The sequence below is a fragment of the Alosa pseudoharengus genome, unplaced genomic scaffold (genome assembly GCF_046254945.1).
Source record: "Alosa pseudoharengus isolate Yale_2024_CS ecotype anadromous, Long Island Sound unplaced genomic scaffold, YU_APseudo_1.1 YU_APseudo_1.1_scf_13, whole genome shotgun sequence".
In the NCBI taxonomy this organism is placed as follows: Eukaryota; Metazoa; Chordata; class Actinopteri; order Clupeiformes; family Clupeidae; genus Alosa; species Alosa pseudoharengus.
Window position 1 is genome coordinate 11,381,997 of NW_027468598.1, and position 20,488 is coordinate 11,402,484.

General features: G+C 44.6%; 2 protein-coding genes across 7 annotated transcripts in view; one reads left to right on the forward strand and one right to left on the reverse strand.

The window, feature by feature from the left end:
• myo18ab (myosin XVIIIA b) overlaps positions 1–7,993 on the reverse strand; it is a 113,777-nt gene extending 105,784 nt beyond the window's left edge. For all 5 annotated transcript variants that reach the window (XM_076282123.1, XM_076282122.1, XM_076282117.1 and 2 more), the window contains exons 1-2: positions 7,907–7,993; positions 4,300–5,479 (exon numbers count right to left, since the gene is read on the reverse strand). In XM_076282123.1, coding sequence (XP_076138238.1) covers positions 4,300–5,343 — 1,044 coding nt within the window. In that variant the 5' untranslated portion in view covers positions 5,344–5,479; positions 7,907–7,993. The remainder of the gene's footprint in view (positions 1–4,299; positions 5,480–7,906) is intronic.
• A 1,606-nt stretch (positions 7,994–9,599) lies between these two features.
• Positions 9,600–20,476, forward strand: appbp2 (amyloid beta precursor protein (cytoplasmic tail) binding protein 2). 2 transcript variants are annotated; one of them, XM_076282124.1, is made up of 13 exons: positions 9,600–9,946; positions 11,611–11,699; positions 12,035–12,186; positions 12,281–12,404; positions 12,682–12,850; positions 12,963–13,055; positions 13,295–13,362; positions 13,456–13,561; positions 13,659–13,783; positions 14,435–14,520; positions 15,305–15,495; positions 16,204–16,369; positions 16,535–20,476. In XM_076282124.1, the coding sequence occupies exons 1-13, from the start codon at positions 9,809–9,811 to the stop codon at positions 16,789–16,791; spliced, it is 1,764 nt and encodes a 587-aa protein (XP_076138239.1). In that variant the 5' UTR covers positions 9,600–9,808; the 3' UTR covers positions 16,792–20,476. The 2 variants fall into 2 exon arrangements, with proteins under 2 accessions (XP_076138239.1, XP_076138240.1); XM_076282125.1 differs by having other exon boundaries at positions 12,963–13,052.
• The last annotated feature ends 12 nt before the right edge of the window (positions 20,477–20,488 follow it).

The window sequence follows — 20,488 nt, forward strand, 5'->3', positions numbered from 1 at the left end:
TTAAAAATGTGCATTTTATATGAGGCCTATAGAAGGGTGGCTACAATCCCACCACCGTGGCGAAGAAGCAGCCAGCTGCCCCCCTGCCTTTGTGCCGTACGGGTTCTGCCGGTGATGTTGAAGCAACCGTGTGCTGCCCTTTTGTTGAAGTGAGACGTGACGGTTTTCAGAGCGCTTTCTTTTATTCTGGATTTGACGGTCAAGCTGTTTGTTTTTCAGGACAAAGACGCTGGGTAGGGCTGCTTGGTAGAGGGGATACGCAAATACATCTCCCCACCATCATCACACACACACACACACACACACACACACACACACACACACACACACACACACACACACACACACACACACACACACACACACACACACACACACACACACACAGACAAGTTCCAGCAAAACAGACTTCCTTGGTAGACACATGCAGGTTGCTAAACCGTGAGTCGACGCTGTGAGCACGCCCTGACATGGGCCTCAAGCTTCCATTTCCTGTTTGCATCCCCACTCTCTTATCCGCTTGGACTCCAAAGCCTTTCTCTCCTGATTTCTCTTTTATTTTTCTCTTTGTTTTCACACACAAGAGATCAGCTTCTTGGGTGCGCAGCCAAAGTTGGCCCATGCAGGCAGAGCATTTATTCCTTCATTCCAGCAACAAAACAAACAAAAAAAGGGACAGCATTTGGCTTCTCTGCACATTTGATTTTCCACAAACCAGCTCACTGCCTTCCACCACAGCTTTTTGTGTCAGTGGAGTTGTTGAGGCAGTACACGAAATGGACCGGACAACAGACTAAAATCTAATCACATCAGGCATGGGTCAGGCAGGCGAGCCCTGACTCTTTACAAAACAGGGACAGCCAGCATCCACATCTCACCCAGACACCTTGGGAGTGAGTGGGTCTAACGGACAGGCATCAAAGATATCAGAGTAGCTTAGCTTAGCTTAGGTATGCAGCCCCCTAGAACTCTCTCCCCTGCTCCTGCATCCACAGGGAAGCAGGCAGCCAAAACAAGCACAAAGGGAGGCAGGCTCAAAACCACACAGGCGAGCGAGTCCCTCATTGTTTATTGGTAAATCCCAAAATAGAACAATGCTGAAAACTCTGGAATGAGGAAGGGGGGAAGGTGTGTGTGGGGGGGGGGGGGGGGGGGGTTTACCGTCACACACTGCTGGTGAGAAAAGAATGTTCTGAATAATAGGCTCCCGGTAGCACTGGTGTGCAACTGCAGTGGGACTTCAGCCAAGAGAATATTAGCAGAAAAAAGCAAGGCCATTCATTCAGTCTGCTACAGAAAGTATGAAGCCCAGGTAGGCTTAGGTTACGACGATAAATTACAGTAGAGGACAAACAGGCCCTGAAGAAACACATGGATCAGGTATTTCACCGAGCCCCTCACAGCTAGGCAGCTAAATGCCTTTAAAAATCCATATTTTCACTGCAGTTCGTCAGCCCTAAAACCGTCGCGCCAACAATAAGATCCTGATGCGTATCCAACAGATGCCAGCCTGATCTGCCAGCCTCATAAACCAGAAACACATGGCAAGGGTTTACCGATGAGGCCAATCAACAATACCCCCAGTCAATCGTGCTTTACAGTTCTGACTGAGCCATAGGAACAGCTGCCACCTGACCGAAAACAGCATAATCTTCCTCGTCAACTTCCTAAGTGTAATGTTATTATCCCATTACCACACTGATGAATGTTCAAACACAGTGAGAACATAGCAGAGAATGAACTGAACATCGGGGTCACATTCATCATTCTCTGTCCGTCACTCCTACCTACGTCATAATGACAGGGGACCCCCTGAGGGGACACTGCAACAGAACGCCCCCCTCAACACGCAGCCTGGGAGAGAGAGCAGCTGCTCCTCATCTGCTACAGCCAGGAGCGGAACAAAGAGAAAGGGACAGGGTCCGTTACAGCGTCCACACACACACACACACACACACACACACACACACACACACACACACACACACACACACACACACACACACACACACACACACACACACACACACACACACACACACACACACACACACACACACACAGACCTGTAGGACACACACACTTACTTCAACACACTCTCAGAAACACATACACACGCGCGCAAACACACACCCACACATATAGGACATATACACTTATTTCGACACACTCAGAAACACACTCAGAAACACACACCCAAACACACATTCAACTTCACATATGCACAAACACACACCCAAACACACATTCAACTTCACATATGCACATGGGAACATTCACACAAACAAGCCAACACACGCAAATAGGGCCTACTATTTTTGCATCCCTAAAGGGAAGACCCACTTTCTGATTAGGCCTCTGTTTTTTTTTTTTCCACTCAGTTGGTTCAACACTGTAGTTCAGTCCCCACAAACAGATGGTGATGCACGCACATGTGTACGATGTGTACGCTCAGAATACAAGTGGTGCCATTCTCTAAACTGTTCTTGAGAACTTTCCAGTCATTCCGCAAATGAGATTACTCACTATTGCCCAGTGGCCACATGTTATCAAAAGGCACAGGCTTTTTTTTTTTGCTACAACGGCCTGAAATGTCTGTACTTGTCAGATAGACCGGCCTGATGCAATCCCGTGGGTACTTTGTGCTTTTTAGGGTGTGGTAAGGAAACCTACATATGTCTTAGCCATGTAATTATGCTGGGCAGGCTATCATATGCACACATGGCTTACCGATTACAGCTTAAGAATATGACAGTTTTGTGCAGAGCTGTCAGTCACTGCTCACGCATCTGTGTTTGATTGCACCAGACTGCCAGATTCATTCCAGTACAGTAGCTCCTTACACAAACACATGCACACTCTCTGTCACACACACAAGCACGCACGGCGGACACACACTTTCAAACACACACACACACACACACACACACACACACACACACACACACACACACACACACACACACACACACACACACACACACACACACACACACACACACACACACACACACACACACACACACACACACACACACACACACACACACACACACACACACACACACACACACACACACACACACACACACACACAGAAAACCCAACCCAATGCCAAATGGCAGTCTTATCAGATAGCCTACCCAACAAGGAAGTTGAGCATAGATAAGGGCCAATAGCTTCCTCCTGATATAACCAGACTGCCACTTGATTTGAGAGCATTTTTAAATTACACAATATCTGGACACATAAAAGCCAACCATCTCACTCATCACACCCAATCTCACTCACGAGCACTTGGGTTCCACCAGAGAGGAAGATAAATGTCTCTGTGGGTCTCGCACACATTGCTCTGACACAAGCACAACAGATGTGGGCACAAACAGTGAAAAGCAACAGCAGTAAAAGAAAAAGGCTTTTTTAACCCCTCCTGGATAACAGGTTTACGCACTGTGTAAAGTGAAAGCCACGTGGGCCTGTTTCACTGGTTTGTCCTTCACAGCTGTCCTTTAGTGTGTTTAGACTACACAGCCACGTGACCCTGGTCACAGCCCAGTGACCTGTTCAAAGTCCTCATATAAACTTGCATGTTGGAAAAGAAACCAAAATCAAGTCAATGGTTAAGACAGAAAGAAATAGGTCATGAGGGCATCGAAGAGGACATAGAGCACATAGAATGTAAAGGTGACGGAATTAAGTCCATTCGAGAAAAAAAACGGTAATAATTAATGTTCATTATAGAGCTGTCCCTGTTAAGTAGTTGGGCTGCTTGCAGCATCTGGTTATGGGCTTCTACCAAGACCAATATCTTTTCTTATCCAATACATGTTCCTCTGGAAGTCAATATAAGTAATTATACTGCATTATTGAATGTTTATCCACCACCTCATCAGCTGCTGCAAATTGCCCAACACGTAACAAGAAAAGCAAGTTCATAACAAATACAGATAAATACAGATCCGCTGACAGCTCTTCATCAGCTTTTCATCCAGCTCCTTAAAAAGGCACTTCAGGTTATTCAGGTGATCCTCCAACTCGCAAAAGAGAAAGTGCCAGTGAAATTACATTGGTACCTGGAGGGAAGACACTTGACTGACAGAGAGCATGACGAAAGTTCAGTGTCATACCTCCTTATTCCATAAGCTACTCACACAGCATAGCCGACCCCTACCCACCCATCATGCTCATCGTGAGCACAAGGCATATGAAACCCTGGGGAGAAGAGATGGTGAGAGTGAAAGATGGACTGAAAGAAGAGACAGAGACAGAGAGAGAGAGATGATTGACAGGTCTACTCACATCAAAGGCTTCGCGCCGCAGCCCCTCGGTGTTCCTCAGCCAGCAGCGGCTCAGCTCGCTCAGCTCCAGGATGGGCTGCACCTTCAGGCGCACCGTGTCGCCCGACTGCCGGATCATCTCCACGATCTCGTCGCGGCTCTTGTTCTCCACGTTGCGCCCGTTGATCTCCACCAGCCGGTCCCCCGGCACCAGGCCCAGGGCCAGGTCCTTGGTGCCGGCGCCAGGCTCGGCGAAGTGGACCACGCGCCGGTAGACGGCGCCGTCGGCGCCGCGGTCCAGCATGGTGGTGCGGCGCAGCGAGAAGCCGAAGTCGCCGGTGTTGCGGCGCTGGAGCTCCAGCTCGCGGGCCTCTGGCGTGTGCGGCGGGATCACGACCGGGAGACGCAGGTCCGCCGGGAACGTCTTGTCCACCACTTCCGGGATGCGCACTTTCTTCGGGGGGCCAGGCTGCTGCTGCTGCTGCTGCTGCTGCTGCTGAAGGCTCTGCTTACGCTGGGGGTCAAACACCTTGGTCTCCACCTGCGGGGACGGCGCAGCCGAGTTCTGGCCGGACGGCGTGGAGCCCTCAGATGGGCTCTCCTCCTTGCTCCTCTGGGAAAAGGAGAAGCGCTTCATGATCTGACCGGCCACCTGCGAGCCCGGCATGGCCAGCGAGCCAAACCGGGAGGCCCGCTCCTTCACCGAGCTGCGGTGCTGACCGTCCTGCTGGCCGTAGTCTCCCTTCAGGTCGTCGCTGGAGCTCGCCGCGCTCAGCTGGTCCATGTCCAGCACCATGCTGCTGCGGTTGCTCAGGCCGTCCGACTCGATGTCGGTCAGGCTCAGCTCCATGCTGCTGGCCACCTTGATGGGGATGGGGTTGGAGATCTCCAGCTTGTTCTTGGAGTCGCGCTTGGAGCCACGGTTGAGGTTGAAGAAGCCGCGCCGCATGCTCATCTCCTCCAGGCTGCGCAGCTCGGCGGCCGACATGCGCTCCTTCTTGTCCTTCTTGTCCTTCTTCTCCTTCCTCGCTCCGTCCTTCTCTTTGTCCTTCTTGAAGTTGAACATGATGGTGGGCTGCTCCGGTCACTACGTCCAAAGCGGTGTGTCTACAAGGTCATCACACAAAAGCGGCTCTGCCATACAGAGGCAAAGAAGGGGTTAAGGCAGAGGACTGCTCTGGGCTGACTCTATTTCACCAGGCCTGAGAAAGAGAGAGGGAGAGGGAGAGAGGGAGAGAGAGAGAGTGAAGAAACATTTCACTTTAGATATGCCAAAAGAATTCCTGCATTTGAAGATCTACAGAATGATTGCATTATAAGACCCCTCCCTGTGGATGTTGCATAACACTGTTTCCCATACTATTCACTGACCACATTGGATCAATCAAAGCAAACAACCACAGTTTAAATAGAGCAAACAATGACATATAGCATTCCTTGTGTGTGTGTGTGTGTGTGTGTGTGTGTGTGTGTTTGGGGGAGGGGGGGTTGACATGCTCTCAGAAATAACATATTCCTGTTGTGATGTGTATTGCACAAATTCTCCACTGGTGGAAAGAAGGACATTCTCGTCATAGCAGAGGGGGCAGGGGTGCACTCCACCCCCTTGCCCTTAAATCTGGGTTTCATTACTTCCCCTCCACAAGAGAGCAGCCCCCCAAATCACCTCACCACCTCCCTAGCCTCTATCACAGCAATGCCGTTACATGTGAGATCATTATGATCCCGAAACCTATGCATCACTGAGCCTAAACCGATATAAAACATTGAATGAATTCAGTGAAAACTAACTTTAACGAAAGCCACTTTCCAACGTCAAGACTCTGACCTGCAGTCTTTAGCCACTGACAGGATTGGCCAAGCTTGTTACTACATAACTAGACTACAGCTTTCTACAATCTCTGGATTCTTTCTCTAAAACGTTCTGGTTCCCACCAGCGGGAGATCCCCCCCCAACATCTAAACAAGCATCAAGGGAGAGAGGCCAAATTCTTCCCCAAAAAGACAGGAAGTCAAGCTTTCCAGGATTGTAGCCTAGGTGGACAGGTGAGTGTTTTTTGATGGGTTGGAAATTATGACTGCTAGTTCAGTCCAATAAAAGGAAACCATAAACCACTTCAAATGACAGTGTGAACCATACTCATAAACAAGTGTGCAGGCAACAAGCTTACAATGGCACTAGCAAGGACACTGACAATGAAACAGTACACAATGCCAAACTGACTAATGGATTCTACATTTAAACTCATTTCACATAGAAAATGATCAGAGTCATAACCATACTGACTTCCGTCTATGATATAATCTAGGATTTCCTTAATTAGTCTTCATCAGTAGCAACATATGAGCTTGTATGATAAATATTAGGTTAACAGAAGAGGTGAGACTGATGATCCACAAAAACAAAAGCTAAACATTGTGACTACTCTATCAAGTGCATAACAGATTCAGAGATAGAAAGACAGTGAATGTCATCTGTTATCTACACTGCAAACAATAGGACTGAAGCAGGACAGCATAGAGAAAATAGTATGTGGCATTATACTTGCAAATGACTTTAAATTAATTCGGGTGGAACATATGGCACAACACTGCCTGCCAATACAAAAGTCCAATAATCTCAACGTACAATTCACCTGAATATGAACGCAGACGCTTTATAGCTATCAAAACAGTGACATAATCTTAACAGACAAAGTTCAGCCTTCACAATCATGACATGTTACGCGTTTTCCCTACAGATAAGCATAGCTTCTTGTGTTTACCAACAGAGCGAAGTCAATGCAGGAGCGTCTGCAATGCAGAAGTGAAAATCCTAAAAATCAAAAGCACGCGTTGCTTCCAATCAGGATACAGTGGTTGCCGCAATAACTTCCTGGAGGCTTCACCTACCACCTTCGTAGTCCATGCATAACCAATAGGTGGTTCCAGAACTGGCTAGCAATGGTATTACTGATAACAGCACAATGTGTCGTATCGTCCTTTCATATCCATGTCTTGCAGATACACACACCTACCCAACATGACGCCGAATAAACCCACGTTTTATCTGCACTACACATAATGATTTTGGGGTAGCTAACGTTGATGTTAGCTGAGTCTAACCAGACAGATGTTTGCCATTTTCCACGAAAGAATCCTGCACTAAATAGCCTTCATCCTTGCAAAATAGGCTATTGTTTATGATTAACAAGGCTACCCTGTTTAATTGCGGCTAAGTGGATCAGGACTTTAACAAAGATCCCTGTCTGCCTGGCAATGATGGAGACAAAAAGAGATAAAGGCTAACTAGCCACTTCGAACACCTCCAGTCATGAAAGAAGGGTTTGAATAGAAACTAAAAAGCTAGTCAAACTTCTCATTTAAAAACTACCATATCAATGTACATGTGTGAACAAAAGACCATAAAACGACTCGTATGTCTAATACGTCCAGCTAACAAGCACAAATAACTGGTGTGCTAAGATCCTTGTGTTATCCAGCAGGCTGGTGCTGATTCAGATGAAAACACCACTGCATGCATAGGATCATATCAACCGTTGCAGTTTTAAGCATTATCAATCATGATTATTTAATATACATAGCTCGCTAGGTGTAAATTATATTACTGATAACTACAAAACACTCACCGTTATCCAGTATCCAGCTTTCTCTGGGTAATGGGTGACACTGGTGACTGAGTCCTCTCTGGATAGGCGAAGAAAACGCTGTAGGAACGGCCAGACCTGAATGTGATTAGAAAGCAGCCGTCATCACGCCACTTTCTGGAAGGCTATTGAACAGTGATTCCTGCTGGTCGATTTTCTGAACTGCAACAGAATCACTGCTACTTCCCAAATGTGATGTGTAGGCCTACACACTGCTTTGTATGAAGTAAAAACATGGTTACAATGTTTTATTATTTATTAAGGTGATTTATTGTATTAACATCAAGCTAACTTGACACATTAGTCAATTGCCTACATGTTTTATTGAGACAATGCAATTAAGGAAATAGCTGCAATCAATTAAAGAACATTGTTGCCCATAGCCTATAGAAAGCCAGGCTACTTAAATTCGCAGTTATTTAGATAGTTTATTTACCAAATTAGCTAATTTGACTGAGTTGTGTGTTTTGAATTCAATCATCTTACAGCGCCCTCCTGTGGTCTAATTCATGTCATCGCAGAGGGCGGCTAGATGCTGTTCAATTTGACTTGGTAGATACTGCCTCAATTTGTTTTGGTTTTAGTTTTAAGTTTTAATTTTCCAACAATTGAATAGAATTATCAAATACATGTATTTAGTAAATTTGTCTAAACTATTTTATTTTATATATTGTACAGTCATTTGTATTATTGCAGTGGCACTGTGACATTGCAGTGCTCACCTTTTATAGCAATCCCCATTTTAGGCCTATACTTTCTCCACTAACACAGATGCTCCAGGAACAGTTCTCCAGTAATTACGTCACACTCTTTGGTGAGTGTGGTTTTAAGAGGGGGCAAGACCTATTTTTTTTTATTTTTTTTTTTTATATGTTAATATAAATTGAGATGCAACAATAAAAATAAATCTGAATCTGAGTGTTGTTTGTTCGGTATGTGTGTGTTTTATCTGTAAGGATGTCTACCTTTCTACTCTTATTATATATGAGAAATCTATGCATTTTATTTTGTATACCAACATTTTTCTTTAGTTGGAGAACAAGGCACATACAGTAAAGCTAAAACTGGACTTAACAAGAGCAAAAATGTTGCAAATGGGTAGGCCTGGCCCAGGTGTCTAGGCTACTCAAAGATGATGAAAAAAATATTACCAGTAGTGAGGAATGATAAATAAGGAAAGATCACCTTCTTAAAACTTCTAGTCTGACTTCTCTTTTACCAGCAAAAAAGGGTAGCCTTAGCCTAAACTTTTTGTAAAGTTGGACCACGTGTTAGCCTATATTCAAAATATGACTAAAAAGTATACCATGCATTTAATTATTGTGATTTTAAAAAATGGTGTTAATTGATAAAAGCCAACAGTGTTAACTATTTAATTTCTAATGACACATTAGGGCCTAATCTAAATCCGGGACTCACATCCCCTTATCTCCAAATATCTCTTTAAATTTATCTGAAGTTCTTGAAACAGTTAGCCAGGGAGAAAATGATATCTTACAGTCTACTCTAAAGACACTGTTAGTGTTTATCATATAACCTTTGGTTTACATTAGGCTACAAGCCTGTCTTGCAACACGCTCGGGGCCAGTGGTGATGCCAGTGAGCACGCTCCAAATCTAACTCGGCATCAGAACGTAATTGCGTCATTGCGTAGTCTGATGAATGTTGGGGAACCGAGGGGGTGTTGGAACGGGAGGGCTAAACATGAGATTATGACAGAGAGGTTGCATTCATAATCCGACCGACGATTGCCGTGTTTTATTTTGATATTGCAGTGGAGGGGTGTATGACGACTAGCACAGAAAATACTTGTACCTCTATAAGGTAGCGAGGGAAGTGAAAGTAGGAGGGGGGGCGGTGTTGGATTTAGAGAAGGAAAACAATATGGCCGCAGTGGAGTTAGAATGGATCCCAGAAACACTGTACAACACTGCTATATCAGCAGTGGTGGACAATTACAGTCGATCGCGAAGAGACATTCGGTCTCTTCCTGAAAACATACAGTTTGATGTATATTACAAGGTAAGGTGATCTTTTGACCATATCCAAGGCATGTTGTCCGGGGGTTAGGTAGCTAGCTAGCCTGCTAGGACCTAAATCGTGTTGGTTGGTTGGCTGGCTGGCTTGCATTACCTAGCTAGATGGCTAGATTCTTGCTAGCTATATTACCCTTTAGTTTGTCAACTCGCTGTCTGTGAAGATTGCGGAGGTTATCAATAAGTTTATTAACGGTAGCTTCACTTTCTTAGAATAATAACAAAAGGTGATGGAGAATGCACACATTATATATCGCATAGTTATTTCGGATATTTGCGAAGATTTGCGTTATTAACCTCAATCTAGGTTAGCTCGACAGAAAGCTAAAGTTAGCTAACGTTGATGATAACCTTAACGTTATTGATAATATTTGTGTAACGGTCAGAAATGGCATTAGACAACATTGTTGTTAGTTCACTAAGAAGTTGATCTCATTTAAGATGGGCTATTGTTCAAGGCATATATTAAAGTCGTTTTTTATCGTTTATTGAGGTTCCTGTCGGACATTTAAATTGATGATTATAGTTGGCTACTGGCAGCTAACGTTAGACAGCTAACATTAACTCAGGATAGTCTTGGTCGTAGCTAACTAGATAGCTACTTGTCCTTCTTGACATCAATGTTCATTGACATAACTGGTTTGTGTCTTGATTCCACTAGCACGTAAAGCAGTCGCGCTTCTTTCTGATAATCTTGTCGTTCAGAAGAAGATCCTATTTTGTTTGACCACTTGCCACACTAGGCCACTGTTACCGATAGCCCAAACAATGTATCGTAACCTTCAGCTCAGCCGAGTAACGTTAAATAGGATGTCAGACATCAGCGATTGCTTTGTTTGTATCTCTGTATGGGCCATTGTTAAAGTGCATGTAGTTCACAGTCACAGACCTAATTAGCTAGTTTGATATGGTTCTTCGTGTTTGATTATTTCAACCCCAGTGACAACATGCTGTTCTGTCCTGCTTTTTGTCAGAATGTGTTTTTATCATAAAAACATTTCAGCGCCGTGCTTTGTTAATCTATATAAAATCATTCTCGTTGTGGTTTTAATTAATGTCGTGGTTTTAATCATATTTCTCAGGCTGTCATGGACAGGCTGAATTCTAAGAGAAAATGCATGATCTTGACAAATCGTTTTGAAGTCTTGTCAAAAGTCAACCAATACTGGTAGTTGCATGTCCCGCACAAGTACAGCACAAATGCTAGTAATGTTCAGTCGTCAGGGAGCTCTCCAAACAAATACTTCTTACTATGCAGAAGACAGCCTAGATTTTGCAAGAGCTTAATTAGATTGACATTCATTTGTAAATTTTTGCATTAGAGTGACAATTAGAAATGTAATTAGTGCATTTGAAATGTAATTGGCACATATTATTATTATTATTTCCAAGTAAGTAAATGTCATAAACTGAAATGTGTGTGTGCTTGTTTATTTTAATAAGGTGTATATTATAGGAAGTAAGCCTATAGAGAATACAGGTTGGTTTTAGTCCCTTGTTTTTGTGAACTGAAACTGACCGAGTACAGCAATTCTATAGTGTATCCGCTTTGCAGGAGTGTTTTGCTCCTTAAGAATATATGGGTTTTCCTTTGTGTCACTTGGACAATAGGGGATGTCACACTCACCTTTTCTCCCATTTCCATCCCAGCTTTACCAGCAGGGCCGGCTTTGTCAGCTGGGAGGGGAGTTCTGTGAGCTGGAGGTCTTCGCCAAAGTCCTACGCGCTTCTGACAAAAGGTTTGTTACAGTGAAGCACCAGTGTGACCTCTTTGTGCCTTTGCATGAATGTCAGACAGTTATCAGTCAAAATTGTGTACATCTTGGGCATGTGTTTCTCACCAATAGTCCACTCTAGTCCAGTGTCATGATTTATGGTCTAGTTTTTGTAGATTTCATCTCCCCGGCAGCTGTGTTATCCTTTTGTTATTTAGAGGGATGTAACAGTACATGCTATTTCTCAAGTTTAGCCTAAGTGTTATGGGAGTTCAGCTCAAATTGAACTTTGGTCATTCACTTGTCTCTTATGGGTGAAATCATGTCATGAAATGTAAATTGTCTTGCCTCTCCTGTAGACACCTCCTACACCACTGCTTCCAAGCTTTGATGGACCATGGTGTTAAAGTGGCCTCAGTTTTGGCCAACTCCTTCAGCCGTCGGTGCTCTTACATCGCCGAATCCGACGCCCATGTCAAAGAAAAAGCCATACAGTTTGGCTTTGTTTTAGGTAACCGCCGTTGTGCAAGCACACTGTGATAGAGTGAAATGTGGAAACTGGTTGGATGATGCTCATGGACCTAATAATCCCCCCATCTCATTAGGTGGCTTCCTGTCAGATGCTGGTTGGTATGGTGATGCGGAGAAAGTCTTTCTGTCCTGTCTCCAGCTTTGTACACTCCACGATGAAGTCCTGCATTGGTATCGGGCCGTGGAATGCTGTGTGAGGTGAGCCTTCTTTTGCCACAGTTCCAGCCAACTCAGCATGCTGAGCTTTCTTGGAAGTGAGGAAAATGACTCTTTTTGGAACTGTGTATATATTTGTGTTTTATCTGCATGCATAGAAGCTAAATCTTATTTTCAACTGCATGTCTGCAATACTATCTGATGATGGCAAAACCACAAATAAAATGTACAGAACAACTTCAGAACAAACTTCAGAACCCTCAGAACAAAGCAACAGTCTTTGACACACACTTCCTCATATACTTGTGCTTTATATTAGGTTGCTCCACGTCCGTAATGGCAATTGCAAGTACCACCTGGGAGAGGAGACGTTCAAACTGGCCCAGTCTTACATGGACAAACTTGCCAAGCACGGCCATCAGGCCAACAAAGCGGCTCTCTACGGAGAGCTGTGCGCCTTGCTCTTTGCGAAAAGCCACTATGACGAGGTAGGACCTTGAGGACGGATTGTAGTTTGTCGTTTCTTGCTGATGGAAATTTGTTGATGAAAATGAAAGTAAATCTGAACTAATCTAAAGCTGATCTGTTTTCGTGTTGTAGGCATACAGGTGGTGTATAGAGGCTATGAGAGAGATAACCGTGGGCCTGCCGGTCAAAGTGGTGGTGGACGTCCTCAGACAGGCCTCCAAGGTAGTTGTGATGTTTGTTGTTATCGAAACCTTGATTACAAAGGCGTGAAGTGTGTGGTTACAGTACGCTGCTTACCTGCTGAGGAGAGTGCGTTAGACCAGATCAAAGCTGAAAAAAGCAGTCACATGATTTCTATCTGGGGCTTTTTTTTGTCATGCCTACATTGCTTTCACAGACATGTTTTGTTTTAGAGAGGTTTGTGGGACACGTTGACGCTAATGTTTTATTTATTGTGTGAACAGGCATGTGTTGTTAAACGGGAGTTCCGGAAGGCCGAACAACTCATAAAACATGCAGTATTTCTGGCAAGGTGAGATTCTTGTTGCATTTTTCTCATATTTGTGTTTGTTGTATTTATGTGCCTTTTACTTTCATTTTCTAATCTAATGTTTACATGTTTCAGGGAACACTTTGGACACAAGCACCCAAAGTACTCTGACACTCTACTAGACTATGGGTTCTACTTACTTAATGTAGACAATATATGTCAATCAGTCGCTATTTACCAGGTAAGGCTATCAAAAATACTATTTACCTCGCTTTCTTCATATAAGATGCTTTAACATTTGTACTGATTTCATCTTGTAATAATAATTTCTGTTTCAGACCGCCCTTGATATTCGGCAATCTGTGTTCGGAGGGAAGAATATCCATGTAGCCACAGCGCATGAGGATCTAGCGTACTCCTCATATGTGCATCAGTACAGCTCTGGTAAATTCGACAATGCACTGTGAGTAGTCCATTCTATTCTTGGACATTTTAATTAGTCGGCTGTCAACAGGGGGAGGCCATTTTTAGATATGATTTATTGGGATAAAATTCTTGGCTTCATTACGGATACACACACACATTTCAGATGATGCCACTGATGTACTTTTTCTGTCATAAGGATTGTCTGCTTTGACTGATTTAAGTTTCTTGAAATGTTCCTCTCCAAGTTAGTTCAATGTTTTTTTTGTGCATCCTGAGGAGTGTACCATCCAGATTGCCAGGCTCTGTTGTAATTTCCAAGTGTTACTATTTCCATTCATCATTGTGAAATTGCTCAAATATTTCCAGGGGTTTCTTGTTTATTTCTTGAGGAAAACATTTTGTTCTCCGAGTCATCGTCAACTTTGACATCTCGGTCTGTTGTTCTGAGAAAGCACCCAGTTGGATGGCTCCTCAAGCCTGTCTCCAACACAAGAAACCCAACATCCCCTTTTGCACAGTCAGGGCTGGGCATGGCATCAGCCCCCGCCCTGCTTTTTGAGTTTTCATTTTATTCAGGGAACTGTTTACAATTCCCACAATTCACTGGGAATTGCTATGTATTTGTCTGCCCTGGATGTTCTTCTCCCCCGTTGCCTGACCCGAGCGTTGTTCTCCACACTGCTTTCAGATTCCACGCAGAACGTGCCATAGACATCATAACTCACATTCTCCCAGAGGACCATCTGCTGCTGGCCTCATCCAAAAGGGTGAAAGGTATGGATCTGACTGACTGCAGCTTTCGTAAGCGCCTCGCGTTTTTACGACACCTAACTCCTGCAGAATGTTCTAGCGTCAGAGTGAGAGGTCTCTTTGTGGCGTCCTCTACAAGGCCATGTCGTCACTTCAGAATTGGTTTAAATGTAATTTGTGTAAAACTTTAAAAACAATGGCCATACTCACAAAGTCTCTTAACAGAAACCACTGGTTAAACCCCATAGCCTGGCAAGTTTTGGAGTCATGCCATACTCCCAGTCAAGCCTGCTGAGAATTGTTATATTGTGTTCAGGTTTTCCACGGTCATGGAAATCTAGACATAGTCATGAAGTTCAATAAAGGTTTTTAAAAAGTCATGAAATTTGAATTTTGTTGTATGCAAGGCTAATGAAATGAATTACATTATGTTCTTCCATGGATAATGTTTCATTGCGCATTGTTTTGTAGCAGGAAAGGTTCCGCTTCAAAATAAATCAGAAAAAGAATGGAAAAGGTTGTTGCTTAATTTTTACTCTATAATTTGCCTCAAACTCTCCTGTAATTTGGTGTACTTGTAAGATGAGCAAGGCCATGGAGACTTAGTTAAGAGTGAAGGAAAAGTTTTGAAATACTGTCAATGAAAATGGGCAGTAACCCTGTACTCAGGAGTTTGAGCAATACATTGTTGTTTGCCAAATGATGTTTGTCCATTTCAATCCAGGACATTTCGTTGCAGGCTATATTAGGGGTCCTTGAAAATGGGTGGGGAAATAATGTCATCCCTGTGTCGCTTTCATTTCCGCAGCTCTCATCCTGGAGGAGATAGCCATCGACTGCCATAACAAAGAGACTGAGGAGAGGCTACTGCAGGAGGCCCACGACCTGCACCTCTCCTCCCTCCAGCTGGCCAAGAAGGCCTTCGGGGAGTTCAACGTCCAGACTGCCAAACACTACGGCAACCTGGGCCGCCTCTACCAGTCCATGCGCAAGTTCAAGGTTAGAATTGCCCATTGTTTTGTGCCTAATTTCATTAACCCAGATTAGTGCCTCAACGGCCCTGTGACACACTTCAGTAAGAAGAAGGGGGTAAAAAAATGTTGGCAGGACGCTGGTATGCCCATGCTGTGTGCTCACAGGTCAACGAGTTTGATGCATTTGTAGTCCCCCCCCGTGTTGCTCATTGTGTTTGTGCGGTGCGATGTACAGTTTGGGGAAACCATTGTTCGTTACATGTTGAATAATTGAACGATGTATCATACCATGTTAGTTCAAAGCTAACCTCTGTCTTACAAGACAGGGTAGAGTTTCCAGAGCGATTTTACAGTGAACTAACTGCATGCCCACTTGGAGTGACTCCTGGCTATAATGGTCCGCAGCCCCTGAGATTGAACTCTCAACCTTCTGGTGTTACACATGGAAGACAAGATCCCTAACCACTAGACAGTGTTTCTCATACATTGACTTATTTGTGGCGGCCCACCACAATATCAACCACGCACAATATTGACCACCACGCAATGATTTTCCAGGTTGTACTAAATTGTGCTTAAATCTGGTTAGCATCATAACCACGCTGTGCTAATTTGTTTAAAAACTGTTAATTCTGCAAACCAACCACCACAAATGGAATTCAATTCTTTGGGAAACACTGCTAAACCACCACCACCACCACCAATCACGTGTGTGTTTGCGGTGCCGTTTCAGGAGGCGGAGGAGATGCACATCAAGGCCATCCAAATCAAGGAGCAGCTCCTGGGGCAGGAGGACTACGAGGTGGCGCTGTCTGTGGGACACCTGGCCTCCCTCTACAACTACGACATGAACCAGTACGAGGACGCCGAGCGCCTCTACCTGCGCTCCATCGCCATCGGTGAGCAGAGACCACTTGCAAACGCCGCCTCCCCCAGCGAAATCTTAGCCTCATCCTCCCTCACCCATAATCTCCCCCAAGCCCCTCCCGTCCACATGCTTGTGTACATGCATGCAATGCCGTCTCTAATCTGCAATTTCTCATGTTTATCCCGCACACACGCAGGCAAGAAGCTGTTCGGGGAAGGCTACAGTGGACTGGAGTATGACTACCGGGGTCTGATCAAACTGTACAACTCGGTGGGCAACTACGAGAAGGTGTTTGAGTACCACAACATACTATCCAACTGGAACCGCTTGAGGGACAGGCAGTTTGCAGTGGCTGACGCGCTAGAGGACGTCAACACCAGCCCCCAGGCCACTGACGAGGTGGTTCAGTCTTTCCTGCTGTCGCAGAGCCACGGGGCCAGTCACCCCTGTTAGGGGGCCTGACGGCGTCCAGCGACGCACACTCACACACTCAAACCCACACAAACACCCACCACACGAAAACACACAAACGGTCATTCAGCAGGATCATTCATGTACACAATCACACATAAATGTGCTTTGTACACACACACACACACATTAACAGTTTGACACATACTTGTACTCACATGGTTCACCATTGACTCGTTTGGCGTCGGGTGTCTGGTCCCCACACGGATTTCGCTGGAACTGCAGTGGAACCTGGTGCTATCAGGGGAGCCTCCTCCTCAAGCCTGAGACCCCGAGGCTCTCCATACCAGCCAGCCTGCACCAGCCGACCCTCCCAACCACCACCACCACCACCACTACCAAACCCCACAACAGACCACCACGGTCCTGCAGTTCTGGGCTCTGAGGAGGGCCCAGTTGGGATCAAACGGCATGCCGTCTGGTTCAGGTTCAACCTCTGAATTGAACAAAAACCAATCCGAGGAGATTGTGATTTTATCTGACTTCTGCAACATGAGAGGAAGAGGAGGATATGAAGAGGAAAAAATGGAGATGAAAAGGACAGAAATGACAAAAAGAAGATAACCCAAGCCCTCCTTTTAATTGTATAATGCCCTGTAAGTTTTTTTTTTTTCCTTTTTTTTTTTCTCCTGTGTTTATTTTATCTGTTGTACCTGAACATTTGAGTTGCTTCACGCGTCATGGGAATTCAGAGTCCACGGTGTTCCCACGCTCCCACCCCCCCGCATGTGTGCCGTGTCTAGGGTTGGATCGAGCATGTCCTGACGGCCCTCCAGAAACTGGTTGGGCTCTGTGTGTCCACAGAAAGTGCCAGAAAGAGCTCCGCGCTCTCCTTTCCGCAGATAATGATGAGTGAAGGAATACCCATGGTAATGACCATTACTGACTTGGGGGGGAAGTACAAAGGAAAGACAAAAAGGAAAAGAAAAGAAAAACTGTCACTCTAAGGTCAGACCTACACGCAAGGCCCATTACTGCTTCTGATTGGACCACAATGTGTCTTCTGTCACTAGAGAATTCTATGGACCAGAGGGTTATACTAATGTTTTGGATGCAAACATGTTCTGAAAGTTTTCAGTTTTATTATTATTATAATATTATTATTATTATTATTATTATTATTATTATTATTATTATTTCTTTTTTGTATTCACTGACATGTTTAAGTAGAAACCTAGTTTAATTTAAATGCCAATAATTTATATGCAAAGCGTGCTATAACTTAGATTTAACATTGCATATAGATGAGCCAAATGGACTTCTTTGGACTTGGATGGGAGCAGTTAGCTGCTGGCTCTGACCGTAGTGGGGTCCAGGGGCCGTGGCGATTAGGGCATCGGTCTACACAAGGAGGGGAGACCATGTTGCTCTGGCTCTCTGACCTGTGTCTCCTACCAGTCACCGCACCAACTCCAGGGGCCAGCAGGCTTTTCTTCAAAGCAGTCATCAATATCCATTCAGACCTTTTATGCGACCCCCCCCCCCCTCGATGGAATTGCTTTCATGGAGCCGCCATCCCTGGCCCACAGCCACCTGTCAGGGGACCGTGTAGGAAAGAGCTGACGGGTGCACCTGTTTTTGTAAAGGGGGCTGTGCCCATGCATGCAGAGCATTTTACGATTGTGAGGGGTACAATAGTTCACCCACCATCTAATCCTATATAAGGACCCACAGTGGTCCTTGTGAGACACAGATCTGGAAGATGTTGGAGCAGTTGAGCAACATGGTGTCTACTTCCCTCCACGTCCGACCGGCCCTCCACCCCATTCTGTTACGCTGTTTTCCCCCAAAGATTGGCTCTCGGGGGGGGGGGGGGGGGAGGCTTTGCAAAGTTGAGTTTACAAGATTATAATTGCCTGCTTCTAACAAGCTGAATCACAGCACTGAAGATAATTGTTAACACCGTGTCCTGGACTATGGTTACAAACCGTTTTAAAAGAAAGTGATTTGGAGTTATACCCTATGTTTTCGTCTAGATATCACATTGTTCTCCCATAAGTGGTAGTGCACCATGTTGTCTTCAGTCGTGTCACCTTTTTTTTCTCCCACCCTCCTATCTTTTTTTAGTTATTGTAAGACGCTGAACCGTGCCCCGGCTTCGGTGCAGTGGCGGAACGTATTTTTGACATGCTGTTGGTGTTGATCTCTCACAGTAGTGAGTCTTGGACATGCGGATCTTACCCAGCTGGTTCTTGTGACACCGAGGGCCCCGGCTCTAGCTGAAGTCCAAGCCTTAGCCTTAAAGGACGCTCAGCTAGCAGTGCTTTGGCTCTCAGCAGCCTTTCTTTCGACTTCGCTCTCTTTTTTTCGTTGTTGCTTTTGCATCCTCTTGAATCCACAACAAGCCGACTGCTGTGGGTAGTTATCACAGACACGACAGAGGCTTCAGCCTGGCTTAGACGATCCTCAGGATCATCTTGGCAGCGTGCAAGTTCCTGTTTTTGAGTCCGTGTAGGCGGAGACAAAAACACACCATTACAGACACACACACACACACACACACACCCAAGGCCAGATGCGGAGAGAACCCTGAATGGCAGGAAAGGAGGTGTGTTTTTGGCAAAGTGACCCAAGCTTGTACAGATGAGTGGGAAAAGGGCATCACAGGGCCGAGGGAGGGGATGTGAGGGAATAGGGGGATTGCTTTGCGTGTAGAAAAACAAAACAAAATTAAATTGGACAAGTGGAACATTTATAAATAAAAGCTGTGATATCGGAAAAAACAACAATGCTGAAAGTGCATTTCCATTTTATTGACCTTTAGCAGAGTAAAATCATTGGATGTGACAGTGTAATAAAAAAAAATAGCATTAAGCTTTTTCCTCTCCTATTGACAGACAATAATTTCACACCACCACCACTACTCCATGGGTAGCCAGTGTAATCCACATACAGCAATGACACAAAATACAAGATAACTTTTCATTTATGGTCCCTCCTCACTTGCAAATGTTACACACCCATATTAATTTACACAAATGTGTGAAGAAAACAAAAAATTTAGTTCTGAATGAATGCTTTCTTGCGAATGTTGATTTAAGGGCTCATTTTTTTTTACCTCAAGTGGTATTTCTTTGCTTTGTTTTATTTTATTGTGTTTTATTATTGGCGATTAATTCCATTGGTTTGTGTGTGGGTTGTACATTAAGGTCCTAAAAGTTATTAGTGTGGGTTACAGCAGCATCCAAAATGGTAAATAACCTGAAGTCCTCCAATGAAGCCCCCCCCTCCCCCCATGTCAGTGTTCTCACACAAAGAATAGCTGGCCTTTACTTGCATGTTTTGAGTAATTCTATGTAGATATAGGTATAGATATAGATGCTAAAGATTACTCCACTGGTGAACTTTACAATAACGTACATGCTGGAAGGACCAGCTTCTGTATAGATATGACACCTGTAAGTATGATTATATGGAGAAAAGTGACATTTTGTGCCTCTGAAATCAAAACGGAATTACATCCCAAATGAACTTGTCAGAGAATTTGAAAAATGGAATTGTCCATTCACTTATATCAACACTGTGGGATGCTTGAGAGTGATGTGCTAACAATGGTGGAATGACTTGTGACTGTTGTACATTGTATGGGTGTACTGAGCGGGCGCTGAAGCTGTTCCACAGCAAGAGTTGAAGCAATGTTACTAATAAATACTGGTTTCTACACGTCTTCTCTGCCATT